Raw genomic sequence first — 22,201 nt, 5'->3', positions numbered from 1 at the left:
CACCCCCCTCCAAAAAACCACGTGGTGGTAGTTGGTGTAGGGCAGTTCTTAAGTCTGATCCTTTGGGTTTTACTGCTTAAAACACTCAAAAACTTGCTCACAGCTGTCACTAGTGAATTATATCACTGATAAATCATTGTTTCACATGACTGCCACAATTACCTCCAGCTGTTAAAGGCAATTAAATTATCTAAGGTTTAAACTTGAGTCCCGTTGAGGTCAGTAGGATATTTGCCATTGTCTTCATTGATCATCATAAGCAGGTTATGAGACAGGCCCTTTCTTTTTTCCTTCTCCTTTTCTTGAATTTGCAAGTGGTGGTCTTGTCCCTTTACCCAACAGAAGCTTCTCATTCCCAGTTGCTCTCTAGTGTTGACATCCATTTCCAGGCTCAGCTGGGCTCAGGCCCTGGGGACTCAGCCCCAGCCCACCCAAAGCCAGTGGGTCAGGATTTACAGGGGACCCATTGCTTTTGCTGGGCACAGATTTTTCTTTTCATAGGTAGGTCATTCTCCAAGGCACAGAATGGGATATTCATCCCGTTGGAGTCGACAGAAATGCTGCTATCAGCTTAAAATTGCCCAAGTTATTATCACCAATCTCCTCTGGAGTGTGATGAAAAAATTCACATTCTTAAATCAGTACTGTTTTTGAATAAAGGTTGTACAATAGCTTAATGAATGAAAAACGCTTCCTTTTATTTTACAGGAGTAAAAATGGATTAAAGAAGAGAAAGCTGACCAAGTATGTAACTTCTTTGATATTTAAAGGAATAAGTCTTAGACTAAATATGCATTATGGATTAGATGGCATAGTGGTATTGCAGTTACAGATATAGAAAACTTCTCGATAGATATATCCCAAGAGCAGTATCTGAAGGCAGAAAACAAACAATAATTGGACAAAAGCAGTTCTGCTCAACAGATTGTAGTAAAACATATAAAATTAGTCATCAGGGAGAGCTATCAATTATCCAACTTAGTGATTTCAACAGAGTTTATCCTTAGTTAAAAATTGCAAATGGTGAAAAAACTGGCATGCATTTGTTTGTAGTGATATTTCCCTCTTGACTTGGGGCTCTCATTACAGTTGTTGCTAGAACATTAGATCATTAATGGTAGCTGGTAAACAGGAGTAATTAAGTGGTGATAAGACAGGTTCCTTTGGGCATGTTGCCTCAAAGTAAATGAGAAGATTGCTGTGTACATGCTTCAGTAGCTGGTAAATTAGAGTATGATAATTAGGTGAGAGAAGCTGTTTACCTGTGTTTCGTTACTCAGAGCGTCAGCCTAATTATTTCTGCGTTATGTTCAGGGGCTGTGCCTGACTAACAGATAGATCTCACCTGGCAAAAAAAGTGTGGAAAGGTGGGAGTCACTAAATCAAGGCTAATTCATACCTACTGAAGCTCTCCATGGTTTTGTATAGTTATGTACCACCTTCTTTAGCCACCATAGCTCTCAAAGCCAGCAGAGAAAGCAGGCAGGGCAGTGACATCCAAAGTGCTGGTTTAGGGGAATTTTTTTAGGTGGAACTTGTGAAAAAAAAAACAAAAACAAAGCCTAAATATGAAATCCATTTTGCTGCATGAGCAAAGCCCTTGGGGACATACCCACCTGTAAAAGCAGTTCAGGGGCCAGTGATTGATCACAGGAAGGGTGCATGGGCCCCTCAGAACAGTGGTTGCCTGTGGGTAGAACAAGCCCAGCCTCCAAACCACAGTGCTTACTATCATCAGCACTGCCCCACTGAGGCACCCAGAGGGGGTCAGCAGCCCCCAACCTCTCTTTCTGGTGCCATTATGATACAAGGAATAGGCAATACACCCACCATTTGATGGCCCTTAACCACCAAGTTCATCCTTACTTCTTTCTAGCATTAACAGTTGCAAACAGATATTTATGACTTGCTAGCATTCTGGGGGAAAGAAATGAAAGGTAGGAAAAAACCTGGGTTTTTAACTTAATTTCTGTGTATTTTTCTTTCAAAGCCCTGTCCAGTTGGATGATTTCGATGGATACATCAAGGATATGGCCAAAGACTCAGATTATAAATTTTCTCTGCAGTTTGAGGTAAATCTCTGAGGGTTCTGCCCTCTGCTACCTGCCATGCCCAGATCAGCTTTTTCAAGGTGTTAAGTCTGCATGGCGTGCTGCTGGGTGCTCTGTGTTGGTTGATGTGTGGTGTTGCTGGGCAGGGCCAGCTTCACTTCCTCTTCTGCAGAATTTAGAAGTGGAGTTTGGTGGTGGTGTTTGGTGTTAAAGCCTGCATTTAGTAAACTTGACTGGAGTGGCTCATCACATTCAATTTGAGTTAGTTGCCAGAAAAACTCACTTGCTTTAAGTTTAGGACGTGCTGGCAACCTGAATTAAATTTGGGATTTAAGTGGCTCTATTTTATATATTTAATGCCTTAATTTGAGAGGAAGTGTTGAAATGAGGAAGTAGCATCAGAAATCTCTTTAAGGGCAAGGAGATTTCTCTAAGACAAGTTCAGGTGCATTTTCTTAATTACCCAGAATTTAAAGTCAGCTTAGTAGTATAAAACTAAACCCCATCCCTGGCCTAGGGCTGTTTCCCAAAGATTTAAACATGGAAAGGCAGAGAGGACTCTCAGGGTGTTACCATGATCCCTCCCTGACAGCAAATTCCTCTGATGCACATATATTATATGTAACTACTGAAGATAATGCCTAGAAAGATCTTCCAAGCTTTCCCCCCAAGACTGAAAGCCACTTGAGGACTTGAAGAAGCCCCTTTAAGGGGGGCAGATGACCACCACAGAAATAACTGGCATGACAGTGTTTTGGCTGAGTGTGGGTAGGGAGGAGCAATTCTCTGTCACAGCAGGGATGGCAGCTGTGTGTTGGAACATCAGCAGGACAAACCTCAGCACTGCTCTCCAGCTGCTCAGATCCCAACTCAGAGGCATCAAATAAGGAAAATCAGTGTAGCCCTGCTGTCAATTTATAAAGCAATTTATGAGCATTTTCTGTCTGGTACCTGCCACAAGTAATCACAAAAAATTATTCTCTGAGTGTTTTTGAGGCTGACCTTGGTATTTTCCTTGCTGTTATCTCAGGAGCTAAAACTGATTGGGCTTGACATACCCCACTTTGCTGCTGATCTCCCCATGAATCGCTGTAAAAACCGCTACACAAATATCCTGCCATGTAAGTACAACACACAGTAAATCCTGCTAAAATCCCTAGAGAGGGCAAGAGGAGTTTTAATAAGAAAATTGGAGAATCAGGGGATTTTCTAAGACTGATAAAAGCCTGTTCTACAATCCTGCTCTTACAGAGAACCAGGCAAGAGATGTTTTTTGTTAGCTTTGAATAGATCTAGCTTCCTGGAAATGTTTCTCGTGGCAAGAGTTTGGAGGAGAGAAACATAAGGTCTCTTATGCTACTGAGTAGTGTTACTGTATTTCTCTTATGATTTTAATGAAACCTAAGGGAGCCCAAAGGGACAGCACTTGGAGGGGGTGTTTGCAGAGCAGTAGTGATGGTGTGTCCATGTAGTGTTTGCTGAAGCAGACGTTGCTCTCTTGGTAAATACGAGAATTTTCTATTTCTTAATAGATTTTCTTTTTAATTTTTAAGATTTTAATAGATTTTTTTTTTGCCATTCCTACAGGACTGATTTAAATTGTGCTAAGTTTTGCCTAGAGATGAGTGCCATGTTTGAGAGGCAGTTTTTTTCTAATGTCTTTTTCCTTTTACAGATGATTTTAGTCGTGTCCGGTTAGTCTCAATGAATGAGGAAGAGGGATCTGACTACATTAATGCCAACTACATCCCTGTGAGTACAGAGGTCTGGTCAGTGTGGACTTCAGTGTCCTAAACACCAGTCAGAGCATGGCCCTTGAGAATTGCACAATATCTCCTGGAAGCTCAGTCATGTTCTCAGCATCTCCTTCAGCTTCCAGATATTTTGCCCACAGGGAGCAGCCACCAAGGAAAAGAAAGAAAGAAAGAAAAAAAAAAAAAGGGGGTGAAGGGGGAAGATTTTGGGCAAAATTTTGCCACAGTAGCACTGGGTGAGCTGTGAATCTTTGTGAAATTTTGATTGGACTGGTAGGGAAATGAGCAGGAAACTCATTAAGTTTATCATTTAACTCATTAGGGCAATTAAATGATTCGGTGGCCTTTTAAGATAGCGAGGTAAAACATAAACCTTTAAATGAGAAATTTTTCTAGATTTCTACTGCACATGGAGAAGAGGGCTAAGCCAGACACTCCAAATGCACAAAATGCACACACAGCCCAGATGGTGCGTGGAGAGAACTTCTGCTTTCTGCCTCGTCTCTGGTGCTTCCCCTGGGCCTCCCTCCACCTGGCAGGGAGCAGCCACTTACCGGGGGTAGCACCCACAGTTTCAGGATAATTAAAGTTCAGCCAGAGCTGCAGCCAAATATTTTGACACTGGGGGTTGGCTGAAACCTCATCAGCTCTCTCCACTCTCCCCTGAGCTCATGCAGTCACTTGGGCTTATCCCTGCCGCTGCCACAAAGGTTTGCCCCTCTGGTCGGCCCTGTGCTGTGAGCTGGAGAGCAGCATTCACTGGGCTGCTCTGTGTGGAGAGGAGGCAGGGCACCACAGCAGCCCTTCAGGAAAAGGCCTTTCCCTTGGGGATCACAGACAAATGAGCATTTTTGCAGTCCTGCTGTAGACAGAGCTGGCCCAGCCTGTGCTGGAGAGAGCTGAGCGAGCCTTACGGAGAAAGGAGGAGCCCATGGATGAGTCAGTGGAGCAGCTTCTCTGTCACTGTGGCATTGCCCAAGTGTGCACTGTTGAGCCAAGTGTCTGTAGTTGGCTTCTCTGTGTCCAGAGCATGAACCTGAGCACTCACACTGCAAGTGCCTGAGCTCACAGAGAATCGGGAAAGAAAAACGTTCCAGGATTCAAAAGCACCGTGCACAACTCAGGAAACTTCTGTGACGTGGGATTGTGGATAATAGGACCTTAAGTAGCAGTCCTTTTCAGAATTCAGTTCTGCTTTGCATCTTTAGTTCTACTTATAGCACAGTGCTGACCATGGAAACCAGGATAAACATGTGATATTAAAGCTGGGCTTTTCCTGACGATCGCTTCTCCACTGAGTCCCTGCCTCCAGACACAGAAACCAGGGCTGATCTGTGTCCCTGTGCTAACAGGGATTTGTCACTTAGGTCAGACACAGCCCACGCAGACAAACAGGCAGCAAATTCTGTGTAGTGTGAAAACTCAGATTGAGCTGATTTGTAGAGATGTCTGGAGGAAGCCATTTGTGGGAAGTGCTCCCAAATTGCAAATAATTTTATGAGCCACATACTGAGGTGGCACAGAAATTGCCCAATTTGCATGGGATCATGCTGTGTGTTGGATGTATTTTTTGCTCTTGCTAGGAATATAAAACAACTTTCCAAATGCAGTTTTGATGATACGATCTCAGCAAATATGGTAATAGCAGATGCCAAAAGGGTCATTCTGTGGTCTTTTATTATAGTCTTAATAGCAGTCTTTTGGTTTTGGAGAGGAGAAAGGAGTCTTTCTAACTAAAATCATGTTCATGGGGATAGGAGAGGGAACACATGGATATGAAGCATCTGGGCAGCTGTTTAGAGCATTGACTCAGCATCTTCTCTATTATTTTAAGCAGAATTCTAATTAATGTTTTATTAATTTAAGTCCTTATGACATAAACTCCTGCATATAATCCTGTTCCATTGACATCAGTGACTGAAAATCACCACAGTCACTGCTTGGGATGAGCAGATTGGGCATCTGTAGCTAAACAAAATTACCTAAAATTACATAATCTGTAAGGAGCTGGAACTTTCTTTTAGGGTTCTTATTACTCGCTTTTTTGCCTTTTCTGCTCTCTGGGCAAATGATTTGTATGGTAACAACTTCATTTTCTGTCCTTCCTTTTAGATTGCATATACTTTTGCTAGCAAAAGTTGTCATCACAAAAAAATACAAAAAAGAATAGTAATTTCTTTATATTAGAAGTCACTTTTAGAACTACAAATTGAACTTGAGCAAGCTAAAAAAAATCTGAAAAAGAGGTGTTCTGAAGCAGTAACCATGTTGGTAAGCAGGACCTATCTCTTTGTCTCTTAGGGTTATAATTCACCGCAGGAATACATTGCAACCCAAGGACCACTGCCAGAAACTAGGAACGATTTTTGGAAGATGGTTCTCCAGCAAAAATCACAAATTATTGTCATGCTCACTCAGTGCAATGAGAAAAGACGGGTATGTAACAAAATCTTGTATGTGGTGTGAAAGAAACCACCCTGAAAACAGCTCTTTTGTGCTGAGTGAATGTCTTTGCATTGTTTCTCGTCATGAGGCAGCATCACAACCAGCCCTGGAATGGCATCTACCTTCACATTTCAGGACCTTCTTCGACATTCCCTGATGTTCCCTGACCTCCTTTGACCTTCCTGGAGCTTCTTTGTCCTTCCTTGACCTTCTTGGACCTTCCCTGACTTGCTGCACCTTCTTCGACTTTTCCTGACCTTCTTCAACTTTCTTTGAACTTTTTGACCTTTTCTGACCTTCTTTGACCCCTTCTTACCTTTTCTGACCTTCTTTGATTTTCTTTCACCTACTTTGACATTCCCTGAACTTCTTTCACATTCTTTGACTTTCCCCGACCTTCTTCAACCCTCCCTGATTTTCCTTGATCTTCTTTGACCTGCTTTGATGTTCTTTGACTTTCCCTAACTTCCTTTAACCTTCCTCAACCCTCTTTGAACCTCTTTGACAATCCCTGACCTTCTTTGACCTTTTCTGCCTTTTTACCTCCCCTGACCTTATTAGGAAGCCTCTTCTCTTACATGAGGAGAGACTGAGAGAGCTGGGACTCTTCATCCTGGAAAAGAGAAGGCCCCAGGGATCTTGTCACTATGTACAAATACCTGATGGGGAGGGAACAGAGACAAGGGACTCCTTTAGTGGTGACTTGCCCAGTGACAGGTCAAGAAGTGATGTGCACAAATTAAAAAAACACATTAAATTCATTCTGAAGTCAGGAAACACTTACTTGCTGTGAGCAGGACTGAGCACTGGCACAGGCTGCCCAGAGCTTGTGGAGTCTCCATCCTTGGAGATATTCCAAAGTCACCCAGACATGGTGTAGAGCTGGCTCTAGGTGACACTGCTTGAGAGGGGAGGGGGTTGGACAGGATAACCTCCAGGGATCCCTTCCAACCTCAGGAATTCTGTGATTCTGCACTCTTAAGTTTAAATAACTACAAAAGACAGGTTTTATGCTTTGTATTTTCCCTTGATATTGTAATAGAAATATTTGGAATATAATTTGGGGGGTCTGTGTGGACATTCTCTTTCCCAGTGTTTTGCTCCATTTAGACTTACTATATCAGGAAAAGTAACAAAAGGCACTCTTTTTCTTTCTTCACTGTACTAAAGCTGCCCTTCTGAAAAATAATACACAGCTGATGGCCACAATTAAACAGGAATGGTCAGACTGGAGCTCATTGCAGGATAAATTACCTCTTATTGCAGCAGCAAGTGAGCACCGGTGTAGGCATTGCTAAACCTGCTGTTCTCTATCCCTTTGCTTGTGCTTCTTTCTATGTGTGTATCTTTATATAAATACAACTGTGCCTGGATTTCCCTCCCTTTCAGGTGAAATGTGATCACTACTGGCCTTTTACAGAAGATCCTGTTGCATATGGGGATATCACAGTGGAGATGCTGAGCGAGGAGGAGCACACGGACTGGGTGTACCGCGGTTTCCGAATTAGCTACGTGAGTGAGAGGCTTCGTGTGGCCCTGCCAGAGGAGTGGGAGGGATTTCAGTCCAGCCTTTTCTTTAACTTCTGCCCATTTCTGGCATTCAGTGGAAAACACCTAAGAGAGATCGATGTCCTTACTCTCACTCCACACAGGCAAATGACCAAATCACAAAACTTTCCCCTAAAATTGTTGAATTTTTCACCAAAGTGAAATTGAATTTTTCACCAAAGTGCAAGGCTGAAACAAAAGTAGTACCAGAGCTCTGGACACTTCTGTGGTACCAATAATTACTGACAACAAATGTGTGAATTTCTTCTTTTCTGTATCTCAGGCACACCTTCTTGCTATAAATTAGTCAAAACTTGAAAATACCAATGTAGGAATTGAAAATACTTTTCAAAAGGGCAATTCTGCAATAATCATGTCTATCTATGAAGTATTGAAACACACACAAGAGCATGTGATTTCCAAATGAAAGCTCTCCATACTTCCAAGCATTTCTTTCCACCTTTGTTTCCTGCATCAGCTCGTTGCCAGCACCATCTCATGAAGGAAAGTTGAGGGATATGGAGGGGATGTGGAGAAACCTGTGCACTGGCAATGAGCCTTTGGCCCAGGACTTATGTGTTGTATTGAGGATCTTACTTCATCTAAAGCCAGTAGAATTTTTAGCATTGTAAATGGTTTTTGTCATAATGAGTTTTTTCCTAAATGTTTCCCCTCATAATGATTTTTCTTCCCTTTTGTTTTTTGTTTTTTTTTTTCTTTAAAACTTAAAAAGAAAATCTCTCAAGATTTCAGGCTTGACTGTTTGCCAGCAGTGTTGCTCTTTATCTGTGGCAAAATGAGAAGAGTAGAGGGAATGGAATAAAAAAATTAATAAAGCCCAAAGTTGAAAAATGCAACAGTTCTTGATTCAAAAGCAAAATAAAACGGAACTACCACAGGGACAAAAGCAAAAAGCAAATCCCAAACACAGAAACAGGAAGTTCATACCCATTTGATAATGATGTCCTGATATCCTCCCCACTTTGTAATCAAATAGCCTGTTTGCTCTTTGCCAATATTTTGGTTGGCTTCACTTTTTTAGGCTGTATGTGGGGAAAAAATGAAAACCACAAAATGACAAAAAGCCCTCAGTGTGTGACTGAGTGTGATTACCCTGTTACAGCTCTGTGAAAAACGCTGCTGTTCTGCTTCTCCCATCAGGCTGATGAGGTGCAAGATGTGATGCATTTTAACTACACTGCCTGGCCAGACCACGGTGTCCCCACGACCAACGCTGCCGAGAGCATCCTCCAGTTTGTACAGATGGTCAGGCAGAAATCAGCAAAGACTAAAGGCCCCATGGTCATACACTGCAGGTAAATGCTTCAAGGAAAAGGAGAAGTACGAGTTGCAATGTTAAATAAGTTGGGAAGCCATGAGAAGGAGAGATTTTTGGGGTTCTGCTCACCTGTTGGCTGAAGATGGTTCTCTCTGGTGTTATGGTGTTTTGCAGCTCTTCCCTGTAACCTCATGGAGAAATTCATAGAGGAATATTGTCCTCTGAGTCTTTGGATCAAAAAAAGTGCTCATAAGCCAGGGGAGAGACTTATATATAACATAATGAAATCAAACCCTGTATTTAGTACTTAATTATTCTGGGAAAGAAAAACGGCAAGTACCAGAGAGCTGGGCAACAACTGCACTATTTTCTTTTTTTCATTCAGGATGCTTCTAGCAGCAAAGAGGGATATTTTCAGATCATATTTTTAAACTATACTGTGCATCTTAGACCACATAGATTAAAAGTAGCATTGCTGCAAAATTAGTGGGGGGGCAAAGAAAGAATGTATCGATCAACTCCTGCAGCAATTGTTCTCAAACCTTGAAGAAGGCACTGAATGAATTCATCACCTAATCTGTCCAGTTAACACATCAGAAGTTCCATTGTATTGACCTTGTTTAAGAAATTAATGCAAAAAAAGCCAAAATAGAGACCTGTTTTATGACACTTACGTTGAGCTGTGTTGAGATGAACTGTCCAACATTATTGCAAAGATTTTCAAGCCTTTTCAGGAAAAGCATGACAAAAGAGAAGAAAGAACTTTTGCTAAAATACACACTTCCAGCCTAGGTAGGAGGGTGTTGGGATGCTGTGTGATACTCTGTAAAACCTCTAATGCCACACTCAGTGAAAACAGACTTAAACATCACATGTGAAATTACAATGCAAAGAATCGTACACGCATGAGAATCTCTAAATGAAAGCAGTGTGTATTTTTCTAGTTGCTAAGCTTCCCTTTGGGGAAAATGAAGATTTTCAGCTGAGTGGTAGCTATTTCTGTCTCATGCTCCTAAGGCAGAAGTCCTGGAGCACAGACTCTTCTGGGTAGTTTGTCCTTTGAGGACAACCTGCAGCAGTGCAGCGGCTTTGCCAGCCAAGGGCTTTGCAGTGTGGAGAGCTGTGGAACTGAGCCCTGTCCCTGGGCATTCATTGCTCCTAAGCAGGTCTCTGTATCTCTGGCTCCAGCCCCTGGAGTTAGAGGGGTTTCTTGAGGTTTGTGAGGGGAGCAGTGACAGCAGGAAGAGCAGGCAGCTAAGGGTGGATGAGGGTGTGCGTGCACGTTCTGTGTGTGAGTGCATCCACTGCCCAACCAACGGATGATGGGTTGTGTGCCAGTAAATCCCACAGATTAACCAGCCTGCCTGACCTCAGACTAGTTCGATCTGATTATTGCAACTGCAGGACTCCTGCTCTTTGCAGTGCCACTGATTTTGTTGTGTGTCCCCTGCAGAAGAGCCTGAAATGAGATGCATGTCTGTGTGTGTTGCAGTGCTGGCGTGGGACGGACGGGAACATTCATAGCCCTGGATCGGCTCTTGCAGCACATCCGTGACCATGAGTTCGTGGATATATTGGGCCTGGTGTCGGACATGAGGTCCTACAGAATGTCCATGGTGCAGACAGAGGTAGGATCTGCTCACTGCAGCACTGTGACAGTATTGTTGTGCCCATTTCATACCCCTCTTTAGCATGTCTGTGTCCAGTGACTGCTGTTCCCCCTGAACACGTGACAAAATCACTATGAATTGATACAATCAGGTTTTCATCTTCGTTGTGATATTGTCACATTATTAATCCACTGCATAGGTGGGTTTGATAATACATCTGCAATCTCACTATCTTCCAGAGGAAATGAGTTATTCTCACCTTCTGTAAAATTAATATGCAAACAATGCATTAGAAGAGATTAACATATGAAATTTTCAAACCACACTGAAAAGAGTTGGGCTTGCTGAGGGGATTAATGGCTCATGAAATGATATCAGTATCAGGCAGCCTCGTTCAAGTATCATGTTGGTATCGTCCAGCCAAGCATAGGAGCTCATGACACAATGGAATTTCAGATGAGAAAAACAGACAAAAGGATTGTGAGTCTGCCAGACAGCCTCCTCATCCCTCTCCCTACCCAAATATCTAGTTCTTTTTCTGTTTTTAAGACAAAAATAGACAATATATACTGGGGGGGGGGAAATCATAAGCTCTTTCTTCAAAGCAGAAGCTTTTATGCATCGAAACCTTCCCTGTTTGCCTAGTCATGAGGGAAAGATTTCATCTTTCATGCCTGTTGTACTCTTCCTTGGTTAGACACAGTATAAACTGGCAATCTCCATGCAGTTGGAAGTGCCACCATCCCTGTTTTCAGGCTAGGTCTGGCAGATCGTTTGTTGCCAAGGGTTGTTGAAACCAGAGCAAAGCAAAAAAATTTGTAGCAGGAAGAGGAGAGGAGGAAGAAAACCTGCAGTCACAACAGCTAGCATCTGGAAATGAAAAAAAGTCATTTTCACTCCATTCTGGATCATTGCTACCAACCTGCCTCTTTTCATCACAATTCACTGTATTAATCCAAAGGCAGATGTAAACACCAGAGAAAAAAAATCCTGATGGTTGATTGATTTCAGCTGCAACTGTTACCACTCCATGTGGGTTTTTGTAGGGTGTTGGTTGTTTTTTTTATTTCTATTTCATTTTTTTCATGTAAGACCTCATTGCCTGGCTGGGGCTGATGTCAAGGGTGGTTACTGAGCTCCTTCTGCCACACGCCTCAGAGGTCACTAAGTGACACTGACACTCAGTCACAGAGGCCACCAAAATGTTTTTCCTTACAAAATCTGAAACCACTGACAGCTCACCTGAGTTCACATTGCCTTGTATGCTGGAAACTTGGCAATGTCTCAAGGAGCAGTTTCAAAAAACAAACAACACAGGCCCAAAAAGGGGATTAGCATGGGAAATACCCTGAATTGAAACCAGTCTCTCCAAATCAGTGGGTGTGAGGAAATCCAGACATTTCTGTGGTATGAATCATGACTCAAACTCATACTGGTATCTCCTGGCATCAGCAGGCCACTGGGGACAGGGGTGAAATGCAGACTTGGGTTTGGGGACAGTCGCTTTTGCTTGAAATTCACTTGGCTCCTGTGCCTTGTGCACATAAAAGTTAGTGTCAGGATTCATCAGGGATTGCCTTCTCTATCTTTGAGATTGAAAAATCATCAACTAAGGTTATTCTAAATTGGATTACCGTGTTCAATCTGTATGATGATAATGCTCAGAAAAGTCAGTCCATAACCAAAGTGAAAGACAACCACGGTCTCGTGGCAAAAAAGCCTGTCCAGAAATACAGAGATGCATGTGATTGACCCAGCTCACGGTGTCACTTGCACAGAGGTTGGTAACTACTCTGTGAACAAAATCAGGGGTTTTCTTTTTATTGGTAAAGAGGTCAAACACTTAGGAACATGAACCTCATTAAAATATTTCAGGTGCATATGTGGCATGGTGCAATTTGTTGCACATAAAGCATTCAGATACCTTTCCTGGAGCTCCTTCCTTTTTAGGCAATGTAAAGTAGATCCACTTTACCTCAGATTCAACTCTTCTGTCATCATTCAGGTTATTAATAAGTGATTATGGTGCCAGGTGGATTTCATGCTTCCTGAGCTGCTGTCTGTAACAATTGTGGACTATTCTATTGGGAGCTAATAACTCACTGTGCATTGTGAGGGGCTGAGGTGGGAGACATGGAGCTGTGCAGGCTGTTACTGTGAACCATCAAACTGTTTCACTGCTTGGGTTTTTGTCATGCTTTCTGAGGTGCAAAAAATGCCCACTTATTTGGTCTTTTCTCCTAGGAACAGTACATTTTTATTCACCAGTGCGTGCAGCTGATGTGGCAAAAGAAGAAGCAGCAGTTCTGCATCAGTGATGTCATATATGAGAACGTCAGCAAGTCCTAGTTCAGAGTCACAGGTGGTAAGTCAGGCAAGCCTGGCCCTGTGCCATGTCCACAGACTCACACCTCCGTTCCAGGAGCTTTGCTAACAGTCTAGGGCATTCCTTACTCCTCTTTCATGTTCACATGGAGAGTTAAGGGAAAATCCATCTAGCCTCTCACAGTAAATAATCTACTACCCTTTCCACAGCACTGTGAGATCTATGGGCTCACTCATATTTAAAGAAACAGAGACTCCAGAACTCTCATGAGCCATCTCACCATTCCCTGCCAGTTGTCCTAACATCCCTTGCAAAGCTGAAAGGGAGGGACAACTTCAGCATCTTCAGTCATTTTCAAAAAACAATTTTGCCTGGTTAACAAGGCTAGCAGAGGCTTGGGGATGCTCTGCTGGAGGGTGAGTTGGTAACCAAACAGGTCTGTTATAAAACAGTGGGAAATTCTTGCATAAATCTAAAATCATACAGCCAGGGAAGCAGCAGGCTCTCAAACTGGTACCACCAGTAGCATAAGTGAAGGGTCGGTCTTGCCTTCCCACTGAGGTCCTGTGCCTGAGCAAAACAAGTGGCTGTGACCACGAGATTTGGTGGTGGGGACAAGCTGTGAGGACTGTCACTGCTCTTAAAGCTACTAAGCTTTGGTTCATTAGGTGGCAGCAATAACCCAGCCATAACCTTAATACTAGCTTTTGGGTGGAGCAGGAAGCTGCAGACTTTGACACAAACTGCTTCTCGGGCAGCTGGTGGAGAGCTGGGCTGAGGGCAGCACCTCCAGCCGTGTCTGCTGTGTGTCTGTGGTGTTGCACGTGGGCCTTCATTAACCTCTGTGTGCATCATCCCCCTGCCTGTAAAGGAACCCCAGTTTGCCTCCCTGTCCCTAATGTTTGGGTAGTTCACTGCCTAATCTGAGTCCCAGCACCCAGCTGCTTGTACTGATGTACAGCAGTCCCAGCCTCTGTGGGGAGGGTCAGTAAAAGAAATGCTTAAAATTGTATTTATTTGCTTTTCTTCTTTCTGAAGCGTTGTGTTTGCTTGGTTGCAGGTGAGACCATGAAGCACACCCATCTTCCCTTGCTTCTGATTTTTTTTCTGTTGATGGTTTGAATGGGCAGGTGTTGTGCCACAAGAGACCACTGCTTTGCAGTAGGTGGACAATGAGGGAAAGAAACTTTTACCTTTCTGAAGCACTGGGGAGACAAAGCCTTAACGAGCCTGCGGTGTCTTTTGAACTGTTTAATTTCTGGACATTTTTTTTAAATACTGGACCAAATTCAACTAAACAACATGAAGGAAAAGACACTATGTGTGCATAAGATAGATTGCTCCAGAGTGTTGGGGTTTTGTTTGGTACTTTTGGTTAATTTCTTTCATAATTTGTTTTCTTCTGTGCAGGTTGGGCTTAAGGTTAAAGTAAGTGCAATATTTTTTTAATGGTTGACTGAAGAGCTTTCTTCATGTGTCACTGGTCTGTGCTAACGTCCCTAGGAGAGCAGGCATTGTTAGTATCTAATAATACCTCATTAGTGAATAGCGAGGCATGAACATACATGAAGAAATCTGGAGATTGTGAACAGGGGCTGGGAGGGTGGGGGGGTTGCTGGGTACATGGATTTGGCTGTTTCCTTACAGCACTGATGTACGTGGGGCCTGGGGGAGCACAAGACCCGAGGAACGCACTGACGAGCAGAAATGCAAGCCGTGAAGCCCGAAGCTGGAGTAGGCAGCTGACACTGAGAGAAGGGGTGGGTTTGGTTCTTCACTGGGGCTGCCACTAATTAAGCAGAGGGATTGCTCTTTTTGCCAACCTTTTTCAGTAATGCCACTGATCAGGCTCTTTTTCTAGATGAATCTAATCACAGGGCAACTGAGTTTCAAGCTGGGATGTCTTAGCATACATACTATAGCATTTAACTCTCTGAGCAGTCTATGGTGCCTATACCCCTCACTCATTTATTATTTTTAGTAATTATTAACCCTGTGTAAAAACGTGAAGCTGGTTCAGGTTGGAGGGGTGGAAAGAAAAAAAAAAACAAAAAGTGCTTTAATAGATGTAACTATTTTTCCTGAACCAGGAATTTACAATGTTACGATGCAAGGTTTTGGCATGTGAAGGGCTGGTTCTCAGTTTGTTGCTACGAGGCTGCCAAAGTGTCAGTATAGATTCCTGCAGGGCCTTTGGGGGCAGGGCGGGGGGCTCCTTTCTTTTTTGCTGTCCGTTTCAGTTCTAGTCAAAATAATTAGCTATATATAAATTTTTTTTTTTTTTTGGTCTTTGTATAATTCCGGTACATCATTGTGTATTGTGACATGGATGCTGTCAGAATGGATGTTTGATGGCATTTTTGTAACCTGTTGCTTTGTGTCACCTCATTGGAAGTTAGCAGCAATGGTACTCAATGTAAGCAAAACAGACTTGAACTGAAAGTAAACACACTGGATTGCTTACCTGTGGAGAAGTCACTGTCAGCAAAACAGCAAAACACACCTTCATACACTTCTTATTTCCCTCACCCTGGGTCTCCTGTCACCTGGCAGGGTACCAGGGTGTAGGGCAGTAGCTCAGCTGCTTCCAGGAGCCTGATAATCTCCTTCAGCTGGTACTCCTTCTTCCTTCCAAAGTTATTCCATTGGCAAGTAAATAGGTGTATACTTATTGATTAATTACTTCATCATGGTATTGTTTACAGTGGAAAACTTCCTTCAAACTGTCCCATGTATATTGTGCAAAACTGCATAGGCTTAACATAATTCCCCAATAAAACAGGTCCTTGTGAGGGCAGCTAAAGAAACCGGACCCCACCTCTCATCCCTAAATGGGTATGATATGCATTTCCCCTCCCTTCTGTTTCCATGCATCTAATACTACTTCCTCTGTTTCCACTAATCCCAGTCCTAGAGCAGGGATGCTGTTTCTCCAAGTACAAGATGGATGCAGAAGGGCAGAGCACCCTGTTTCAGGGAGCCAGTTGGTAATATAAAAGGCTTCAGTGGTGCACATTTCTCCCTCATTTCCCTCGTGTGCCTCAGCTGGAGGGCCTGCCATTCCAGTAGGAACAGCAAAGAGCTGTCTGGCCTAAACTCAACAGAAAATAGAATTATAAATGAGCACTCGACCATTTAGACCTTGCTGCCACTCTTTTTAAAAAAACTGTGTTTTAGAGATTCATTACATGTTTACTCAGAAAATGGGTTCATACCCCTCTATAGAGAACTGGTGGGGGAAAAAAAACAACCCACAAATGTTCTTTCTCATCTACTGTCTCCTCCCTCCTGCTGGCCATTGCCCATCGAGTCTACATTTATTCTGTATCACAGACCAGAGTAAGCAGGTTACTTCTACATCATTCATGTGTGCTCACAAAATGTCACAGTGTGAGCTGGCTGTAACAGAAGCTTGGCTGAACGTGACAGGGCACAAGATTGCTGCAGAGATGCCAAAATCACATTGTTGCAAAGGACACTGCCTGAGCAGCCTGAACGTACTAGACAGTTTTTGAATGTGTGTCAAGAATGATTCCATTTACACAGTAGCAGGTGCGTATTTTTCCTTTAATAGCTTCTTAATCACAAAGTCAATTACAATGAAAACTCCATCAGAATATAATACCTTTTCCTGCCCCACACAGTATGCAAAACTGTGTACATGGGCATGTTGGGATGGCAGTGGAAACCACCTCGCCCAGCATTCAAAACATGAGTAAAGCAGTAAATGAGTCCGGAAGACTCCTACAGAGCCTTTTAGCCTGAACTGACATGACATACTTTTGGCTTCACCTTGACATGCACCTTCAAAGCAAATCCAAAAGAACAATGTTTCTGGACTCATGCTTCATGTTAATATTGTTTCCAGCATCTGTCAAAATAAAACTCTCACGTCATCACAGCAGTAAAGCTGTCTGAAGCTTCAGGTTCAGTAATAGATTTTTTGAATTATGGGCTTCATGGCCATAGCTCTGCTGACACTACTGATGCTCTGTATTGATCTGCTGCTCTTCCAGCATCTACTGACCCAGATGTCTGTGAAAGCAGCCCTGTGCAGTGAGTGACCATTAACTGAAACCAGTGCAGGTTTTCTCCTTGTCTCATGCTGTGCATGCTGCCAAGGAAGCAGAAAATAAGTAAACTGAAGTACTTAAGTTAGGAGGGTGAGAAGTTGTTAGAGGCGTGTGTGCAAGTGTTGAATCTCAAGCATATCCTAGTGCAGTCAGCCCTGATATCCTTGGGTCTTCAGAACTGTTTCCTTCAAACCTCACCAAAAGATTAAGAACAGGTCAGGAAGCCTTACCTGTGCTTTATTTCAGTTTAATGTTTTTTTTTCCCCTATACCTAAATAAGACAAATTTCCCCTGTCAAATAATCAACATCATCATCTTACGCTCTAACACGGCCCTTCCCTCCCTCCACCACCTCCTCCCACTTCCAGCTTTTCTAATGGCTTGTGTGAAAACTGTAATTTCATTGAGGCAGGCAAAAGCTGTTATTTCAGCCACTTCTTTTGAGAGAATTATGTTGTCAATGCTCTTGACATGGATGGGAGCAGGGTGGGTTGAGCTCTGCTGCTGCTGTGGTGGGCACCAGTGGGGGCTAGGAATCTTGTAGGAAGGCTCCCTATTTTCATTCATCTCCTCGTTTAATCTGCAAATCTTACCAAGGAGTAGAAGCACAGACTCATATCCTGAAACTCATTTTGGTCTGAATACTGAGGAAGTAGTTAGAGGCCAAAGTTGCCAAACTTAAGAGAGGCCAAACTTAAGCAACTCAGAGAAACTGAAAAAAAATGATAAAGGCAAGCCAAAGGCACTTATTAGCAAAAAGTTGACATAGCTGCAGTAGAAATTTGAAGTCTGAAATATTTAAACACAGAACCCAATACAGATTCCCTCTCATTTGCACTTCTTGTATATAATGTTGGTGCTTTTATGCAGAGGTGGGAGATTGAGCACAAAAGTATTCCCCCAAATACTATTGAGGCATCAGAACCAATCCTTAAACAGGGCTGGTTTAGACACCAGTCTCAACTTGACAGTTGAGAAAAAACATAATAGAAAAAGTGGGCTCCTATGAAAGGGTAGTTTGGCCAGAAAGTTGAGTTCCCATTCATAATCATGTTTCCTTTATGCTTGAAATGCAGCCCAGGAAAATCAGTGGTGATCCCTGCTTGAACAGGGTCTGGTATTCAAGTTATAGCTTGCTTCTGTCTATGCCTGAAAAGTCAAAATTCCTTCATTCCCACATTAAAATAAAAATTCTGTAACTTACGGGTTCCATAATTAGAAATAATTCCCATCTTACAGTTATTCATGGGTTCTTTGGTTTGTTTCCTTAAATTATCAAAACACTGATGTTGCTGTCCAGCAAAGCACTTCAAGGGAAGTTCACTAACACTGAGAGCTCTGCACATTTCAGACTATCATTATAATTTTGGATATGATCTATCTACTGCTTCATCAACCATTTATTTCTGCACTCATCACTCATGGATACATGCACTTATTTCCCAACCCCACTCAAAACAGAAAACAACAAACCACCACGTTTTATACAGTTCAGTGCTTTGGAGCAATAAAAGTAGGTGTAAATTCTCACAGCTCACAGTTTGTCTGAGCAAAGCCCTGTTGAACATTTGAATGGCTAGGTGGTAAATAAACTGCTCCACCCATCAACATTGGTCAGAAGTGTTCCTCCTCAATTAAATGAGAGGTTTCACAGGTGGTTTGCTCTCCCCATGGTGTCCCAAGGGAACAAGCAGCCTAAAGTGGGAAGAAGCACCTTGCTGATGTTAGGAGGTTTGTGCTTTGAAAGCATAGAACTGCTGAGTGAACACGGGCTGCTAAAACTCCCTCCCACCACCCAGTTAAAAAGGCAGATTGATGGCAGCAAAATAGTAAATTACTCCCTCTGTTACCAAATGCCTAATAAGGCACTGATTTTGGCATTTAAAAAACGGCTTTGTTTCCTTCTCAAAGACATATCACATCCTTCTAAAATATTAGTATTAAAAAAATAAGCCTCACTGCTCAAATCCTGGAGAAAACATTTTGAATGAAACGCTGCATTTTACTACTGTTTTCGTTTAAACCACGGAATATTTTGAAGAAAACATTTTATTTTCATTTGAGGAACCCCAAACGAGATCTCCTTGTGATTTCTTACAACTGCCAGCAAAATGAAAATTCAAAAACTGCACAGCATAGGGGTGAAGCTCCCTTCAGTGCTTTAAACCACCAAGGAAATTCCTGAAAAAAGGGAAATATTTGCCTCAACACCATTCAGATTTCACAGACTGTACCAGAGAAATCATAATGGTTAGTTCAGCCAAGTTTAAAGGGTAAATACAACTCAAGGAGTGCTTGGTTGTTAAGTCATTAGTAGTTAATTTAGAAACTGTGGGGAAAAAAAAAAAAAGACACCAACCAACCCTCAAGATGATTCTGCTCATCCCTTCAGTGTATGGAAGGGGTTCCCTCTTCTCCCCCTCCAGGTACCTCCCAAGATGCCTCTGAGCACACTGATCACGTTCAGACTTGTCTGGCACTTTCTAAGCAACAGCTACACAGAAACCCAGCGTCAAAAAACCCAAGCAGCTGTGAAGCCCCCTTTCCTCTGAGAGGTGAAGCACAGGTCCTCCCTCCAACACCTCCCAGTGCCAAACTTCACAAAGTCTGGGAAGTCCCAGAGCTGTTGCTTCTTTCTGGGCAAAAGCAAACCAAATGCTGGAATAAGCCAGTGGAGAGGATGAATATTGGCTTCCTATTCTGGTAATTATCAGGGGACTAGAGGTGGCAGGTTACCACCACAGTGCTTTTTATGGAACCAGACATCTTTCCCATGAGAAAAGACAGGGACTCTAAGTTTTGAATAGGAGTTTCAAAGGCCTTTTAAAAAGTTTCCTCCTCCTTTGCGCTTACATGGAATGGGATTTCTCACTTCTTGACCCATTTCTGAATAAGGCCATGTTTATGCAGACAGGCATAAAGGATATATATAAAGTGTAAAAACATACATGGACACACAACCAGCCACACAGAAGTAATATTTGTGAGGACATTTACAATAAATGGCACTAACACCTTTATTAAGATTTTAATTTCTCATTTTTGAAAAATGAATAGGTTTTTTTTTCCCTTGTATGCAGAGGAAAAGCAAACTAATGGCAAAAATCAAGATTGCTTTCTTATTTCAATACTGTCTTTGTAGCCACAAAGATACAACAATTTAACAGACAAGAAATACTGTTTATTGCAGACTTTAAGCTGATTCATGTGAAAAAGGCACTATGAAACTTAATCAAACTAGATGATTAAATTTGTCTAAAGTAAGTGATATTATATATTATATATAATACATATATTATATATAAAATCACATGACCATGTGAAACAACATTTTGTGACAAAAATCATTGCATCTTCAAAAATAACATTTTCTGGAAGGGATGTTTCTCTTTTCTTTTTTCCCCTGTTTTGCCTCCACTTTTCCAAAAGATTACATTTATAAAGGAAATTACAAAGGCTTTTTACATAAGGAAAAACTGATATCTGGGATCAACACACAGAGAAGTCTAGATTATACACTGTTCCTTTTCATGGGTTAAGTTACAGACAAAAAAATGCAATTTTATTAAAAGAAAATGTACTGTGAGTTGTTGCATGGCTACAGCAGATCACCTCTTTGAGCTGGGCTGTGTTACTATTTTCTAGTTACTCCTCCTTGTGCAATATTATAGTTCCTCACAGGTGAAATATGGATAAAATCAATGTACAGAGTATTACTTTGCTATAAACAGCAACATTAGTAATAAAACATCTTGGAGTGATGCAAGAAAGTTTCAGTCTATGCTGGGCTGCTCTTCATTCCCTAAACATTTCCTCTACATTTGCTGGAGTCGACAACTTAAGTAAACATCCTGGAGCCAAATGCCTGACAAGAAAGACTGAGCCAAAAAGACATAGTTGCACACTACAGCAAGAGATGGGATTCAGAATATTATTACTGAAGGGTTCAAATGCTTTTTTATTGCTGGCTCAGCATCCCTCAGATGAATCACCAACAAAGACGTGCCCCAATTTATCTGTCACGCTAATTCCATAAAGCCAAGACTCATCTTTGGGTGTAAATGAATCATGTACCAATATTTTCACCTGTCAGGAAGCTCCACCGTGTTTCTTACCTGTTCATTTTTCATGATGAGAAGCCAGCAGCAGGTACTTCTGTGGAGACTACTGTAAATTTTCTTTATGTTGGCTAGTTTACGTTTACAATACAATAAGACATTCCCCTGCACTGCTCCCTAAAGCAAAGCTGGATGGTTTAATGCTATGGACAATGGGATTAAAGAAAAGGGGAAACACACTTAGTGGCTGCTTCCTTCATCAAAGGACTCCACACCTGAATCTGTGGCAGCTGCACTGATTTTTTCTTGCCGTCTTCTCATAATTTCTTGCAGTTCTGAACTACCACTGTTCGCCTATAAACAAAAAAGAGGAGTTTACTTGTGGCTTTGACAGGTACTGAAACTCCTCTGCCAGCATTTTGTTAAGACAGTTGTTTGAACAAACAAACTCACCTTGAAGCTCCAGTAGGAAAGTATTTACACCATCCTTAAATACAGACCAGAAAAAACCTGCAGACTATTAAAAGCATGAGCTTGCCTTTCAGCACTGCTGAGCATCTTTAATTCTCACATGAGGCCCTGGAAGTGTTGGATATTAAGGGGGTGAAACATGGCTTCAGTAAAAGCAGGGTTAAAGCTCAGCGAGTTTGTTAGGATTCCACACTTAAAAATCAGGGCAATAATACTTAGAAATAAAAAACCTGAAAATAAATCCTTGGTGGGTTTAGGTTTATGTAAACACAAAGCTCACGCATGCACGTGGGATTGCATAGGCAAGGCCTAAGTGAGGATTCTGTCTCGGGCAAGGCCTAAGCAAGGATTCTGCCTCAGGTTCTCACATCTACACAACTCACCATCAGGCATTTGCTGCTCAGAGACACAGGTTTCAAACTCAGAGCACAGTAGTAGGAATTGAACCGTATTACAGTATTAGCAACAAGGAAGTATTGTGAGGACAAGACTTTATTTCACCTTTTGAGAGTGAAAACCATGTCTGCTGACAACAGCAAATATTGCTTTGACAAAATCAATGAAATTATTAGCAAGGCCAGGCCAC

The 22,201-nt window shown here is 42.2% G+C and overlaps 2 protein-coding genes across 12 annotated transcripts in view; one reads left to right on the top strand and one right to left on the bottom strand.

The window, feature by feature from the left end:
* The window catches only part of PTPRO (protein tyrosine phosphatase receptor type O), a 174,446-nt gene extending 158,754 nt beyond the window's left edge, over nucleotides 1-15,692 (top strand). For all 5 annotated transcript variants that reach the window (XM_069003568.1, XM_069003567.1, XM_069003571.1 and 2 more), the window contains 10 exons: nucleotides 709-744; nucleotides 1,991-2,072; nucleotides 3,082-3,172; nucleotides 3,727-3,803; nucleotides 6,107-6,241; nucleotides 7,640-7,762; nucleotides 8,960-9,114; nucleotides 10,570-10,705; nucleotides 12,932-13,052; nucleotides 14,074-15,692. In XM_069003568.1, coding sequence (XP_068859669.1) covers nucleotides 709-744; nucleotides 1,991-2,072; nucleotides 3,082-3,172; nucleotides 3,727-3,803; nucleotides 6,107-6,241; nucleotides 7,640-7,762; nucleotides 8,960-9,114; nucleotides 10,570-10,705; nucleotides 12,932-13,036 — 940 coding nt within the window. In that variant the 3' untranslated portion in view covers nucleotides 13,037-13,052; nucleotides 14,074-15,692. The remainder of the gene's footprint in view (nucleotides 1-708; nucleotides 745-1,990; nucleotides 2,073-3,081; nucleotides 3,173-3,726; nucleotides 3,804-6,106; nucleotides 6,242-7,639; nucleotides 7,763-8,959; nucleotides 9,115-10,569; nucleotides 10,706-12,931; nucleotides 13,053-14,073) is intronic.
* A 4,369-nt stretch (nucleotides 15,693-20,061) lies between these two features.
* Nucleotides 20,062-22,201, bottom strand: part of EPS8 (EGFR pathway substrate 8, signaling adaptor) — a 128,771-nt gene continuing 126,631 nt past the window's right edge. For all 7 annotated transcript variants that reach the window (XM_069003575.1, XM_069003574.1, XM_069003573.1 and 4 more), the window contains one exon: nucleotides 20,062-21,498. In XM_069003575.1, the coding sequence (XP_068859676.1) occupies nucleotides 21,385-21,498 (114 nt within the window). In that variant the 3' untranslated portion in view covers nucleotides 20,062-21,384. The remainder of the gene's footprint in view (nucleotides 21,499-22,201) is intronic.

Source organism: Aphelocoma coerulescens, chromosome 1A, assembly GCF_041296385.1.
Source record: "Aphelocoma coerulescens isolate FSJ_1873_10779 chromosome 1A, UR_Acoe_1.0, whole genome shotgun sequence".
Classification (NCBI taxonomy): Eukaryota; Metazoa; Chordata; class Aves; order Passeriformes; family Corvidae; genus Aphelocoma; species Aphelocoma coerulescens.
This window is presented reverse-complemented; position numbering and strand designations above follow the sequence as displayed.